This window comes from Salmo trutta, chromosome 21 (assembly GCF_901001165.1).
Source record: "Salmo trutta chromosome 21, fSalTru1.1, whole genome shotgun sequence".
NCBI classification, from domain to species: Eukaryota; Metazoa; Chordata; class Actinopteri; order Salmoniformes; family Salmonidae; genus Salmo; species Salmo trutta.
This window is the reverse complement of record NC_042977.1, coordinates 46,189,136-46,204,593: the sequence shown is the minus strand read 5'-3', so window position 1 is coordinate 46,204,593 and position 15,458 is coordinate 46,189,136. Positions and strand designations below refer to the sequence as shown.

Sequence of the window (15,458 nt, the reverse complement as noted above, 5' to 3'; positions counted from 1 at the left end):
CCACTTCCATTAATTTAATGTGAGACAGTTTTCTTTGTAGCCCAGCGCTGTGCTTTCTGAGAAGATGTTTTCAGGCTTAATCACATCTGAAGGCCCTGGCTGGCGTGCGTGTGCGTGTGCGTGTGTGCGTGTGTGTGAATGCCAACTAGTATCAACTCACAACACAACCCACAGAGACCAGATACAGACGGGCTTTTTCAAAGCAGCATTCCACTAGTTTCTACAGTGCTAGAGGCGTCACTGCAGTCCCTGGTTCAAATCCAGACATCTGGCCGTGATTGGGAGTCCCATAGGACGTCGCACAATTGGTCCAGCGTCGTCTGGTTTTGACCAGGGTAGGCCGTCATTGTAAATAACAATTTGTTCTTGACTGACTTGCCTAGTTAAATCAAATAAATAAATCTGCAGCCATCATTTTTTGTTTGTCCAGATGAAACCAGTCTGTCAAAAGTTGGTAGCTCATGTCTAAATTCTCAAACTAAATACACACTGCAATTCCAAACCTATTTGCTTTGATTTTAAGCCTGACAATACAACAGCTTGTCTTAGCTAACAGCGAAATGTTTGTTTTTGACTTCCTCATTCTAATTCTATTAACGAGGTTCCACATGCATTCCTGTTATTTCCAACAACCAATGAGCAACTCCTCCGTAAATCCAGCTGCATATTGAACGTTGATAATGCCGAAAGGCCAGTTTCTCTGGCAATGACGTAGTGGCAAGGAGTGGAACGTCAGCTAAACAGACTGGAACCCCTCCTGGATCAAGGTCTCTGTTGCCTAAATGTTTTTTTTTTTTTTTTTACATTTTGTTTTTAAATAGCGCCCCTTGGGTGCACTTCCAGTAATACCGTATACCCTGGTATGATACAGAAAAGGTAGGAACATTTGGATACAGCCCAACCATATTGGTGTATAGCGTTGCGTAGCGATTATGAAACTAAATCTGTGTCCTGTCTCCAGGGATCACCTTGTATGCCTGGCTCACAGATTTACCAGATTATATATCCGGAATACCTCCATTCTGCCCCGCGTCCATTTATTCTACAGTACTACCCACTTCCTGTAATCTACCATATGACCCGCCCCCCTGCAGCTCATTGATCCCTGTCCTCACTCTCATTTTTGAGTGACATGAGCAGCTGCCAATCTGGTACAGTTCACCATGGCACTGATGTGTAAGTGTATCTGAGGTTATTAGGGAGACTCGGGACTGGCGAGGTTCGAGACTGGGGACACCCGGGACTGGGGACACTTGGGACTGGGGACGCCCGGGACTGGGGACACTTGGGACTGGGGAGGCTCGGGACTGGGGAGGCTCGGGACTGGGGAGGCTTGGGACTGGGGACACTTGGGACTGGGGACGCCCGGGACTGGGGACACTTGGGACTGGGGACGCCCAGGACTGGGGACACTTGGGACTGGGGACGACCAGGACTGGGGAGGCTTGGGACTGGGGACACTCTTGACTGGGGACGCTCTTGACTGGGGACGCTCGGGACATGGGACGCTCGGGACTGGGGAGGCTCGGGACATGGGACGCTCGGGACTGGGGAGGCTCGGGACTGGGGAGGCTCGGGATCGTGTCTTTCATCATACAAGTCATATGACCAAGATCAAGTTAGTATATTTATACACACAGTGGGGTCAGAAATGACTGGCAGCCTTGATGAAGATGAGCAATAATACAATTGTTCAGAGAAAGAGATTTTGTTTAACAAGTAATACTTTTTTCAGAAAGAAAAGGTAGGGGTCAAAATGATTGACACCTCTAAAGAAGTAGTAATACATGTAGTATTTGGTCCCATATTCCTAGCATGCAATTTCTACATCAAGTTTGGGACTGGATGCATTTTGGTTGTGTTTCAGATTATTTTGACATGCTAACCTCCCCTGTTATTGGTAATGGTGAGTGGTTAGCATGTCTTGGGGGTATGATATAAACTGCTAACCTCCCCTGTTATTGGTAATGGTGAGTGGTTAGCATGTCTTGGGGGTATGATATAAACGGCTAACCTCCCCTGTTATTGGTAATGGTGAGTGGTTAGCATGTCTTGGGGGTATGATATAAACTGCTAACCTCCCCTGTTATTGGTAATGGTGAGTGGTTAGCATGTCTTGGGGGTATGATATAAACTGCTAACCTCCCCTGTTATTGGTAATGGTGAGTGGTTAGCATGTCTTGGGGGTATGATATAAACTGCTAACCTCCCCTGTTATTGGTAATGGTGAGTGGTTAGCATGTCTTGGGGGTATGATCTTTGACCCTCTGTAACTTTCTCAGTCATCATTATTTATGATTCATTCAGGATAATCTGTAATCCTGGTAGCGTCCACATGAATGTAGAAGTGTTTAGAAACGTATTCTATTCTTACTTTCAATTAAAAGTGACTCCAAAATGACACAATACATTATTTATCATTAATTTCTATAGGGCACAAAATAATCTGAAACACGACCAAAACAAACAGCAAATGCATCCAACAAGTTTGTAGAGTCACCAGCTTGATGTAAACATTGCATGCTATGAATTTGGGACCAAATACTAAACGTTTGACTACTTAATTTATAAGAATCTTTAGGGGTGTCAATTGTTTAAAGAAATATCTTTCTCTAAGCAATTGTATTAGCATAAAATAATATAATTTCCCCTATAGCTCAGTATTTTAATTATATATTTACACTGTCATTATTGCTCATCTTTATCAAGGGTGTCAATAACTTCGGACCTCACTGTATATTTAGTAAGAAAAAACGGCAAGAACAAATGTACACATTTTGTGCTTTTGGATGCACAAAAAAACCCATTACTTTAGAATAAAAAACACGTGCCTCTTTACTACAGTGTGATCTATAATTTGTGTGATAAGCCTTACCGCTTTGTTGTCCTCGTCCTCTGACGACTCCGTCTCCTCCTCCACCTCTCCTTCCTCAGGGAACTCCACATCCGACTCCCCTGGAGCGATGGGCACGCTGATGGTCAAGTTGGGGTTGGTCATGTAGCTGTCGTCGTCCGGGACCTTCTCTCCGTAGCGTCCGATCACCCCCAACACCCCGACCCCCACCCCACCGTTACTCTCCACGTGATTGGCTACGGGTGTCAGGTTCACAGAAATCTGAACGTCTTTAGTCATGAGACGTCTCTTCTTCAGGTTTCCGTTGAATAGGTCGGAGACGTTCCTCATCAGCCAGGCGAAGCCCGTGTGGATGCGGGCGACGGCGATCTGGATGTTGTTCATCTCTCCGTCCTCGTCGGGAGCTGACAGGTTGTCTGAGCTGAACGAGCTGAGCAGCAGGGCCAAGAACAGATTCAGCACCTGGGATGGAAGAGGAGAAGGAGACCAGTATAATGGAACAACACAAAAAGGGACAAATTGCTGTATATGTTCAAATTATATATAAGCAGATTTACATTTTAGTCATTCAGCAGACACTCTTATCCAGAGCAACTTACAGTAGTGAATGCATACATTATTTTTTCTGTACTGGTCCCCCATGGGAATTGAACCCACAACCCCGGTGTTGCAAACGCCATGCTCTACCAACTGAGCCACACGGGACAGATCAGAGTCAGAGGTCTTCTTTAAGACCCTTCAACAACACCCCAGACAATGGTTTTGTCATCAGAATCAAATCCTATAGACGCCCTACAGAGGATTAACCCTGCCCACCGTTCAAACACATACATGCTGCTATGGATCCAAGCAGCATCCAATCTGATCTCCAGTGATCTGCCTGCTCAGAGAGCACTCAAGCTACTTGTCATCTTGGCTCCAGATACCTCTGCATTGTGTGTGGGGGACATAACCAGTTGGTGTGAGATTATCTGCTATGAGGGAGTCTACTGTTCATTGAGATTTGGGGGGGGGGGCATGAAGATGATCTGAGCAGATTGTTGTTGATGGCTGCTCTATGACCTCCTTGCACCTAAGCAATCTGTTGCTTGTGATCCACAGCCTTCATATGATTCATGTGTTTCGAGAGAGGGAGGGTTTCTGTCTGTCTGACCATGTACAGCCCAGAGGAGAGCTGGAGGAATCTGAAGGTCAAGCTCGTCGTATATAGCGCCCATTATAACTAGCGTCATAACATCGTATATTGTTGTCCATAATGCGATTTTTAAAAACCCAACGCAGACTTTTTTATTTTAATATCCAAATCATTTCTGGGTAACAATTAAGTACTTTACTGTAATAGTTTTCCATTAAAATGGACAAAAATAAACCAAAACAGCTTTTTTAGCAACAAAAAAAAAAAATTAATTCAAACTCTAAAATGTTGCTAGGACTGTCTGTGAGTGGTCTGAGTGGGGAAGGGAAAGGCAGCTAAAAACAATCTGTTATTGGCAGAGGTTTGGAACCTCTCTGCGTTATTTGGTCTATTAACTTACCGCCTGGTGACGTCACCAGGCAACCCGAGCACTCCACTCGTGCAAAAATCTGCTAATTAGAAGGTCCTGTGTAGATGGTATGTTTAACCAGCAACTATCAGGTAATAACACTAATCAAATAGTTGAAAAATCACAGATTTGTTTCTGAGCATGTGGATAGATAGGATCCTTTAAGAAGTAGCCTTTAATGACGACAGGAAAGTAAAGGTAAAACAGAACAGGTGTTTGACTAGTGTCCAACAGGATTTGACTTTCTTAAAGCTATGCTCTCTTAAAGCCTGACATGGTTTTAAAACAGTTAACTGATCACAGGTAGGTCAGTCCTGTATATTGGGAGCCGAAGACTGTTTCAATATAAAATAGAGGTCTTTGGCCAAGCACAACTGTGGTGGGTTTGACGTCTAAATGAAAAACCATTAGGCCAAAAGAACCCATACCTACTGTAAAATATAGTGCTGGATCTTTCATGCTATCAGGATATTATTTGCTTCCACTGGTCTTCCGACGTGAACTTCACCCAGTACCAAGACATTTTTTTGCCAAAAACCTGGTTGTCTCTGCAAGGAGACTGAAACTTGACCACAAGTGGATCTTTCAACAAGATATGAACCACAAGCACACATCAAAATCCACAAAGAAATAGTTAATTGACCACAAAATCCATCTCCGGACATGAACCCCATTGAAAACCTGTGGTTTGAATTGAAGAAGGCCAGTCCATAAGAACAGACAAAGGATATTAAGGACCTGGGACAGATTCTGTATGGAGGAATGGTCTAAGATCCCTTCCAATGTGTTCTCCAACTAATACAACATTTGAGAAAAAGGAGAGGTACTCCCCATTTTTGAGGGGAAAAACATATTACTTCTTCAACTAAATCTCCTTCTCTGAGCAATTGTATTAGTATAAAATAATATAATTTCATTTTCTTCAATTTTATACAATAGCTCAGTATTTGAAGTATTTGTTTTATACAGTCATTTTTGCTCATCTTTATCAATAACTTAGGACACTGCATGTGGTTTGGAAATGACATGCGAAAGCCAGAGTCAAAACCCAGTGAATCTGTGCCGGTCACTCGCTCTCCTTTGGATTTAGCCTGCCTGTGTCCTGGATTACACAAAATGGTTACCTCCAACTTTACTGTAGTCCACTAACGGCAGAAAATGGTACTCAACTTGTACTCGCTCGTAACATTTAAAAAAAATAGAAGTTTTTTCTTTTTTAAATCTGAATTTAATTAAATACTGAAATGGAACAAAAAAATTGTCATTATCTCGGAGGGAAAAAACATGAGAAAATGTTGAATGAAAAATAATACTATCTTTCAAAATGACCCCAGTGATACGGGAAATAGTCGAGGGATGGGACTGGAGAAATGTAACCACTCTTCATTGACAGAGCTATGGATGCAGACTGATCATCAATGATGTTAAAAGTATAGTTCTAACCATGTTTTGAGGCTATACAATGTTTGAGGCTAAACAAGTTTATATGTTGAGTTCTGAGGGAATACGACAGTTAAACTAAGCTCTTGAAGCATTTACAAGTTCTATTCTTCAAGAATCAATTGGCATATATCCTTAATTTATAAATCCACAAATGAATGTAGCAACATGCGTATTGTCCCTTTAAAGACTTCATTTAGCTCTGTAATGTACTCCATCCAGCAGCACCTCAATCTGAAGCTATGCAAAATTAACATGGATGAATGAATGAGAGAAGTGTTGCTTGCCGTCCGGCCGGCCGGCCGAGCAACCACTGGTTGTCTGGAGTTCTGGGAAAAAAGGTTTTGATCTCTTCTCATTAAATGGTAGTTTCCAGGACACAGATGGATAACAAAGCAACATCTGGGTGGCTCAACCAATACTGCATTACTGTGGCGCCAAGTGACAGCAGTTGTGTATAAACAGAGCCCGTTACTTGGATTAAATGGTTTTTTTATATACACAGTTCCAGTTCTGTACCCTTGCATTACAAAGGCTTTGTTTTATACTATAAAACTAAACTGTCAATACTTGCTGAGTCCGGATATTATACAGTACTGTAGCTAGCTAACACACCGTGCTCTAACGTTCCAACGTCACTTCATCTGATCTTATGTACTGAACAACTTGGATCACACATGTTCAACCCATTAAAATACATTATTTATTACCGCTGGATAAAACATTTAAGCCTTAAGTGGACATTCTGCCGTATAAATGCTACAAACGCCACTCCACTCCAGTGTGGATATACCAAACGCCACTCCAGTCCAGTGTGGATATACCAAACGCCACTCCAGTCCAGTGTGGATATACCAAACGCCACTCCAGTCCAGTGTGGATATACCAAACGCCACTCCAGTGTGGATATACCAAACGCCACTCCAGTCCAGTGTGGATATACCAAACGCCACGCCACTCCAGTGTGGATATACTAAACGCCACTCCAGTCCAGTGTGGATATACCAAACACCACTCCAGTGTGGATATACTAAACGCCACTCCAGTGTGGATATACTAAACTCCACTCCAGTGTGGATATACTAAACGCCACTCCAGTGTGGATATACTAAACGCCACTCCAGTGTGGATATACTAAACGCCACTCCAGTGTGGATATACTAAACGCCACTCCAGTGTGGATATACTAAACGCCACTCCAGTGTGGATATACCAAACCCCACTCCACTCCAGTGTGGATAGACTTGTTGGCACTGGACACGCGAGTAGGATAATGCCATATATGTTGTATGTACTTTGTAGAGGATAACAGATGGTTAGTATGTTGTCCAGACTGAATCTGTTTTGAAGTTTGCTTATAGTAATCTGCATGTCAAACCGGTTACTATGACAACGTAGCCGCCATTTTCGGAGATATGATTGGGTCTTGGATGGCCCACACGGACACTGTACATGGAATCATTGTCGTAACATGGTGACCATAACAGACAATGCAAACCTTTTAGTTATTTCCTAGATCAATCCTCTCACACTGTCTGAAAGCACTGGTTTCTCAGAGTATGTCTATACTATTGACTCCTAAATAATCCCATGTGGAAAACCTCTCTCCATTCTTCTGCCTCCTCCCCAATAGAAACAGATTTATGGAACAGCGGGGAATGTGAAGAGACACACACACAGACACAGACACACGATAAGACACACACTCTACACACACATTCACATGGATGTTGTATTGTAGATATGTGTTAGTAGAGTAGTCTGAGGGAACACACCAAATGTGTTGTGAAAAGTGTCATGTTATATTTTAAATTGTATATAACTGTTGCTGGTTCCCAGGAAGAGTAGCTGCTGCCTTGGCAGGAACTAATGGGGATCCATAATAAACCTCAGGAAGAGCAGCTGCTGCCTTGGTAGGAACTAATGGGGATCCATAATAAACCCCAGGAAGAGTAGCTGCTGCCTTGGTAGGAACTAATGGGGATCCATAATAAACCCCAGGAAGAGTAGCTGCTGCCTTGACGGGAACTAATGGGGATCCATAATAAACCCCAGGAAGAGTAGCTGCTGCCTTGGCGGGAACTAATGGGGATCCATAATAAACCCCAGGAAGAGTAGCTGCTGCCTTGACAGGAACTAATGGGGATCCATAATAAACCCCAGGAAGAGTAGCTGCTGCCTTGGCGGGAACTAATGGGGATCCATAATAAACCCCAGGAAGAGTAGCTGCTGCCTTGGCGGGAACTAATGGGGATCCATAATAAACCCCAGGAAGAGTAGCTGCTGCCTTGACGGGAACTAATGGGGATCCATAATAAACCCCAGGAAGAGTAGCTGCTGCCTTGACGGGAACTAATGGGGATCCATAATAAACCCCAGGAAGAGTAGCTGCTGCCTTGGCAGGAACTAATGGGGATCCATAATAAACCCCAGGAAGAGTAGCTGCTGCCTTGGCGGGAACTAATTGGGATCCATAATAAACCCCAGGAAGAGTAGCTGCTGCCTTGACAGGAACTAATGGGGATCCATAATAAACCCCAGGAAGAGTAGCTGCTGCCTTGGCAGGAACTAATGGGGATCCATAAATACAAATACAAAACCCTTACAGAAACCCTCTGTCCCTCCTTCTCTCTCCTCCCCAATAGAACCCTTACAGAAACACTCTGTCCCTCCTCTCTCCTCCCCAATAGAATACCACATCCATCACATCATTTGGGCCAAACGACAAATCAGACCAGATCTTGCTATTGTTTCCATAAACCTCAGAAGAACTCTGTAATACTCCTGTTCTATCAATGGCCTTTTCAGATCCCATTCCTCAATCAGAAGGTTGTGCAACAGGACAACATTGTATCCATAATTCCACATCCATCACATCCTTTATGCCAAACAACAATCTTGCTGATATTTCCGTAAAACAAAAACCTCTAAACTCGTTCCAATGCATAATAATCCTGTTCTATCGCATGTGTGTGTCTTTTGTCCGACCTTCACTCTTGTTGTTAGATCTGATCTCTACATTTCAGGTTTCTCAACGGATCTACTCACCACCAGGTTTCCTATGACCATCACCAGCATGAAGACTAGGATGCAGAGAGGCTGCCCAGCCACCTCCATACAATCCCACATGGTCTCGATCCACTCGCCACACAGCACCCGGAACACGATGAGGAACGAGTGAAAGAAGTCCTTCATGTGCCAGCGGGGTAACATACAATCCTTAGAGATCTTACACACACAGTCCTGGTAGTTCTTGCCGAACAGTTGCATGCCCACCACGGCGAAGATGAAGACGATAATGGCCAGAACCAGGGTCAGGTTTCCCAGAGCGCCCACGGAGTTACCGATGATCTTGATCAGTGTGTTCAGGGTGGGCCATGACTTCGCTAGCTTGAACACTCGCAACTGACCGACACACAAAGAGACAAATCAATTAGCACATTTAAATGATCGAATGATGTTATGTTAATTATGTTACGTTACATTAATGCTTAAAAAAAAGAGACCAATATAAAACATTTTACATTATGTGAATAAAGGATTATAATGCAGTCCCCTGCAGTAAAGGAATGGCACATGACGTTATCATTGGATTGCTGTGTGCGTATGGCTTGTACACAAGTAAACAGCGTCTCAGCATCTAGATCAGAGTTTGTGTGTGACACATATCTGATCCATTTTCATGTTGCTCGTAATTGAAGTGATTCCACTAAAATGTGTCCCCCACTCTCTAAATCGCATTGATACCATGACTCAATCATTGTAATGCACAACAGATTACGCCACTGTGGGGGAAGGGGGTGCAGGTACATGCTAAGCTTGAAGTTTCTCACCCTCAAACATATCATCAAGAGGGAATCATTATTTTGATGTAGCATTTTTGTCGTTGTTGTCGATTGGGTTAAATAATATATACAGTTATTTAAACTAATTATAACCAATCAAACAAATCAAATATATAATAAAGGAAATACATAAATAAAATGTTATCAAATGAAATGAAATGTCTGCGTGACAGTGACATTACCAGTCTGAAGGAACGCAGGACAGACAGTCCCTCTACGTTGGACAGGCCCAGCTCCATGAGGCTGAGACAGACGATGATGCCATCAAACATGTTCCAGCCCTGCTGGAAGTAGTAGTAAGGATCCATGGCTATCAGCTTGAACACCATCTCTGCTGTGAAGATCACCGTGAACACCTGGGAGAGCACACAGATAATACCCAACCAATACACAACCATCACATCACACAACCATCACATCACACAACCAACACACAACCAATACACAACCATCACACCACCATCACATTACACAACCATCACATCACACAACCATCACACAACCATCACACAACCATCACACAACCATCACACAACCATCCCATTACACAACCAATACACAACCATAACACAACCATCACATCAGACAACCATCACACAACCAATACACAACCAACACACAACCATCCCATTACACAACCATCACACAACCATCCCACAACCATCACATTACACAACCAATAGACAACCATCACACAACCATCCCATTACACAACCAATACACAACCATCACACAACCATTACACAACCATCACACAACCATCCCATTACACAACCAATACACAACCATCACACAACCATCACACAACCATCCCATTACACAACCAATACACAACCATCCCATTACACAACCAATACACAACCATCACACAACCATTACACAACCATCACACAACCATCCCATTACACAACCATCACACAACCATCCCATTACACAACCAATACACAACCAATACACAATCATAACACAACCATCACACAACCATCACACAACCATCCCATTACACAACCATCACACAACCATCACATCACACAACCATCACACAACCATCACACTACCATCCCATTACACAACCAATACACAACCATAACACAACCATCACACAACCATTACACAACCATTACACAACCATCACACTACCATCCCATTACACAACCAATACACAACCATAACACAACCATCACACAACCATTACACTACCATCCCATTACACAACCAATACACAACCATCACATAACCAATACACAACCAATACAGACCCAGTGTACAACCATGATGAGCCATGACTCGTTCTCATTCTGTTAATTCCTTGGATTTAGAGGAACTTTTTTTCCACTTAATTTGTCGTATCGTATGTCACAACGATGCTAATATTGTGTTTCTACTGTATACTACTGTTATTCTCTCTTTTCTGTGAAAGGCATTTGCCTCTCCTGTGGTCTAAAGGGCTTCAGATTAACAGCAAGAAGGAGATGAGTATTAGAAGATTATCCTCCTCCCTACCTTCCAACCTTTGTAACTTTTTTATCTGGATTGAATAGACTAGTGTTGATCTGGATTCAATAGACTAGTGTTGATCTGGATTCAATAGACTGGTGTTGATCTGGATTCAATAGACTAGTGTTGATCTGGATTCAATAGACTAGTGTTGATCTGGATTCAATAGACTAGTGTTGATCTGGATTCAATAGACTAGTGTTGATCTGGATTCAATAGACTGGTGTTGATCTGGATTCAATAGACTGGTGTTGATCTGGGTTCAATAGACTAGTGTTGATCTGGATTCAATAGACTAGTGTTGGATTCAATAGACAAGTGTTGATCTGGATTGAATAGACTAGTGTTGGATTGAATAGACTAGTGCTGATCTGGATTCAATAGACTGGTGTTGATCTGGATTCAATAGACTAGTGTTGGATTTAATAAACTAGTGTTGATCTGGATTGAATAGACTAGTGTTGATCTGGATGTAATAGACTGGTGTTGATCTGGATTGAATAGAATGGTGTTGATCTGGATTCAATAGACTAGTGTTGATCTGGATTCAATAGACTGGTGTTGATCTGGATTCAATAGACTAGTGTTGATCTGGATTCAATAGAGTAGTGTTGATCTGGATTCAATAGACTAGTGTTGATCTGGATTCAATAGACTAGTGTTGATCTGGATTCAATAGACTGGTGTTGATCTGGATTCAATAGACTGGTGTTGATCTGGGTTCAATAGACTAGTGTTGATCTGGATTCAATAGACTAGTGTTGGATTCAATAGACAAGTGTTGATCCGGATTGAATAGACTAGTGTTGGATTGAATAGACTAGTGTTGATCTGGATTCAATAGACTGGTGTTGATCTGGATTCAATAGACTAGTGTTGGATTTAATAAACTAGTGTTGATCTGGATTGAATAGACTAGTGTTGATCTGGATGTAATAGACTGGTGTTGATCTGGATTGAATAGAATGGTGTTGATCTGGATTCAATAGACTAGTGTTGATCTGGATTCAATAGACTGGTGTTGATCTGGATTCAATAGACTAGTGTTGATCTGTATTCAATAGACTAGTGTTGATCTGGATTCAATAGACTAGTGTTGGATTGAATAGACAAGTATTGATCTGGATTGAATAGACTAGTGTTGGATTGAATAGACTAGTGTTGATCTGGATTCAATAGACTAGTGCTAATCTGGATTCAATAGACTAGTGTTGATCTGAATTGAATAGAATGGTGTTGATCTGGATTCAATAGATTGGTGTTGATCTGGATTCAATAGACTGGTGTTGGATTGAATAGACTAGTGTTGATCTGGATTCAATAGACTGGTGTTGATCTGGATTCAATAGACTAGTGTTGATCTGGATTCAATAGACTAGTGTTGATCTGGATTCAATAGACTGGTGTTGATCTGGATTCAATAGACTGGTGTTGATCTGGATTCAATAGACTGGTGTTGATCTGGATTCAATAGAGTAGTGTTGATCTGGATTCAATAGACTATTGTTGATCTGGATTCAATAGACTAGTGTTGATCTGGATTCAATAGACTAGTGTTGGATTCAATAGTCAAGTGTTGATCTGGATTGAATAGACTAGTGTTGGATTGAATAGACTAGTGTTGATCTGGATTCAATAGACTGGTGTTGATCTGGATGTAATAGACTAGTGTTGGATTGAATAGACTAGTGTTGATCTGGATTCAATAGACTAGTGTTGATCTGGATTCAATAAACTAGTATTGATCTGGATTCAATAGACTGGTGTTGATCTGGATTGAATAGACTGGTGTTGATCTAGGTTGATCTGGATGGAATAGGCTGATGATCTGGATTGAATAGACTGGTGTTGATCTGGATTCAATAGACTGAGGTTAATTTGGATTGAATAGACTGGTGTTGCCAATTTGAGGGAAATATATTTACTAAAGTTTCAATTTTTTTCAGAAATCCCTGTTGTAAGATGTATTCCTTGTTTATTCCCTTCTGATTCTGGGACTCTACAACCCTAGTTTCCATTGTGTCTGATTTTACAACCCTAGTTTCCATTGTGTCTGATTTAACAACCCTAGTTTCCATTGTGTCTCATTTTACAACCCTAGTTTCCATTGTGTCTGAATCTACAACCCTAGTTTCCATTGTGTCTCATTTAACAACCCTAGTTTCCATTGTGTCTCATTTTACAACCCTAGTTTCCATTGTGTCTGATTTTACAACCCTAGTTTCCATTGTGTCTGATTTTACAACCCTAGTTTCCATTGTGTCTGATTCTACAACCCTAGTTTCCATTGTGTCTGATTTTACAACCCTAGTTTCCATTGTGTCTGATTTAACAACCCTAGTTTCCATTGTGTCTGAATCTACAACCCTAGTTTCCATTGTGTCTGAATCTACAACCCTAGTTTCCATTGTGTCTGATTTAACAACCCTAGTTTCCATTGTGTCTGAATCTACAACCCTAGTTTCCATTGTGTCTGATTTTACAACCCTAGTTTCCATTGTGTCTCATTTTACAACCCTAGTTTCCATTGTGTCTGAATCTACAACCCTAGTTTCCATTGTGTCTGATTTTACAACCCTAGTTTCCATTGTGTCTCATTTTACAACCCTAGTTTCCATTGTGTCTAACTATACAACCCTAGTTTCCATTGTGTCTAACTATACAACCCTAGTTTCCATTGTGTCTGAATCTACAACCCTAGTTTCCATTGTGTCTGAATCTACAACCCTAGTTTCCATTGTGTCTGAATCTACAACCCTAGTTTCCATTGCGTCTGATTTTACAACCCTAGTTTCCATTGTGTCTGAATCTACAACCCTAGTTTCCATTGTGTCTGATTTTACAACCCTAGTTTCCATTGTGTCTGATTTTACAACCCTAGTTTCCATTGTGTCTGATTTTACAACCCTAGTTTCCATTGTGTCTAACTATACAACCCTAGTTTCCATTGTGTCTGAATCTACAACCCTAGTTTCCATTGTGTCTGAATCTACAACCCTAGTTTCCATTGTGTCTGATTTTACAACCCTAGTTTCCATTGTGTCTGATTTTACAACCCTAGTTTCCATTGTGTCTGATTTTACAACCCTAGTTTCCATTGTGTCTAACTATACAACCCTAGTTTCCATTGTGTCTGAATCTACAACCCTAGTTTCCATTGTGTCTGAATCTACAACCCTAGTTTCCATTGTGTCTGATTTAACAACCCTAGTTTCCATTTTGACTTGTAGGTTATGTGACTACTATCTCCGTAACTGTTATGTGATTGTGGATAGATGGTAAGTAGTTTATTCATTGTAATAATACATAAAGAAAACCTCTTATCCATTGTAATGTGATAACTATACTTATTTACTGTTTATATGAATCTTTCATTAAAAACATAGATTGTAAGTGTTGTTAATAATTGTAAGAGTCATATAATTCTGGAAATCCTTACCAGGTTGCCAACAGAGAGCACATTGTTGAACTCGTCGGTCATGGGGTAGTGTTCCAGGGCCATGAAGAGGGTGTTGAGGACGATACAGATGGTTATTGCCAGGTCTAGGAAGGGATCCATAACGATCATCTTCACATACTCCTTTACCTTCAGCCACCACGGGCACCTGTCCCAGATCAGGTACGCCTTGGCAAAAGTGTACCAGCAGGGGGGGCACTTCTGACGAGACTCCTCCAGCTCTGGGTGGCAGAGACCAGACACAGGGGTTAAGTTGTAATGGTTTTAGGGCTGTGTAAAATTCCACAAACTTTCCCACAGTTCCTTGGGTTTTTCAAGAAACTTGGTTTAAGGATTGTCTCCTTGCTCATGCCCTCCTAATTCTGGGAAACCTCCAACCAAGATTTCGGAAAAACCTGTTTTAAAGGTAACACTTTATATTTATAAATAATTTATAAAGGACTTATAAACTTTTAATAAGTAGTTTATAGATATTTTATAAATCTGTCATAATTTATTAACTACAAAGATATGAAACATTGTGTGCTTTTCATTTAGCTCCTTGCCAAAGACTATGACTGGTAATAATAACAGTTCTGGTTTTAAAATGCTTGATAGGATTACCTTTTACATCCTTATTGGCTTGTTGAGAGCGTTAACAGTCCAGACAGCTAGCCATCAGTTAGTTATGACTTAGTTATACGTTCGTTTTGAGCTAGTTGTAGATTAACTTGTAAATTATAAATTAGATATAAGTTAGTTAGACATTTATAATGAAGTCATAATGAGTTAGTTAGACATTTATAATGAGGTCATAATGAGTTAGTTAGACATTTATAATG

General features: G+C 41.3%; 1 protein-coding gene across 1 annotated transcript in view; it reads right to left on the bottom strand.

The window, feature by feature from the left end:
- LOC115157561 (sodium channel protein type 4 subunit alpha-like) overlaps positions 1–15,458 on the bottom strand; it is a 101,316-nt gene that overhangs the window by 23,341 nt on the left and 62,517 nt on the right. Inside the window, exons 13-16 of the mRNA XM_029705925.1 lie at positions 14,620–14,858; positions 9,866–10,039; positions 8,887–9,243; positions 2,876–3,316 (exon numbers count right to left, since the gene is read on the bottom strand). Coding sequence (XP_029561785.1) covers positions 2,876–3,316; positions 8,887–9,243; positions 9,866–10,039; positions 14,620–14,858 — 1,211 coding nt within the window. The remainder of the gene's footprint in view (positions 1–2,875; positions 3,317–8,886; positions 9,244–9,865; positions 10,040–14,619; positions 14,859–15,458) is intronic.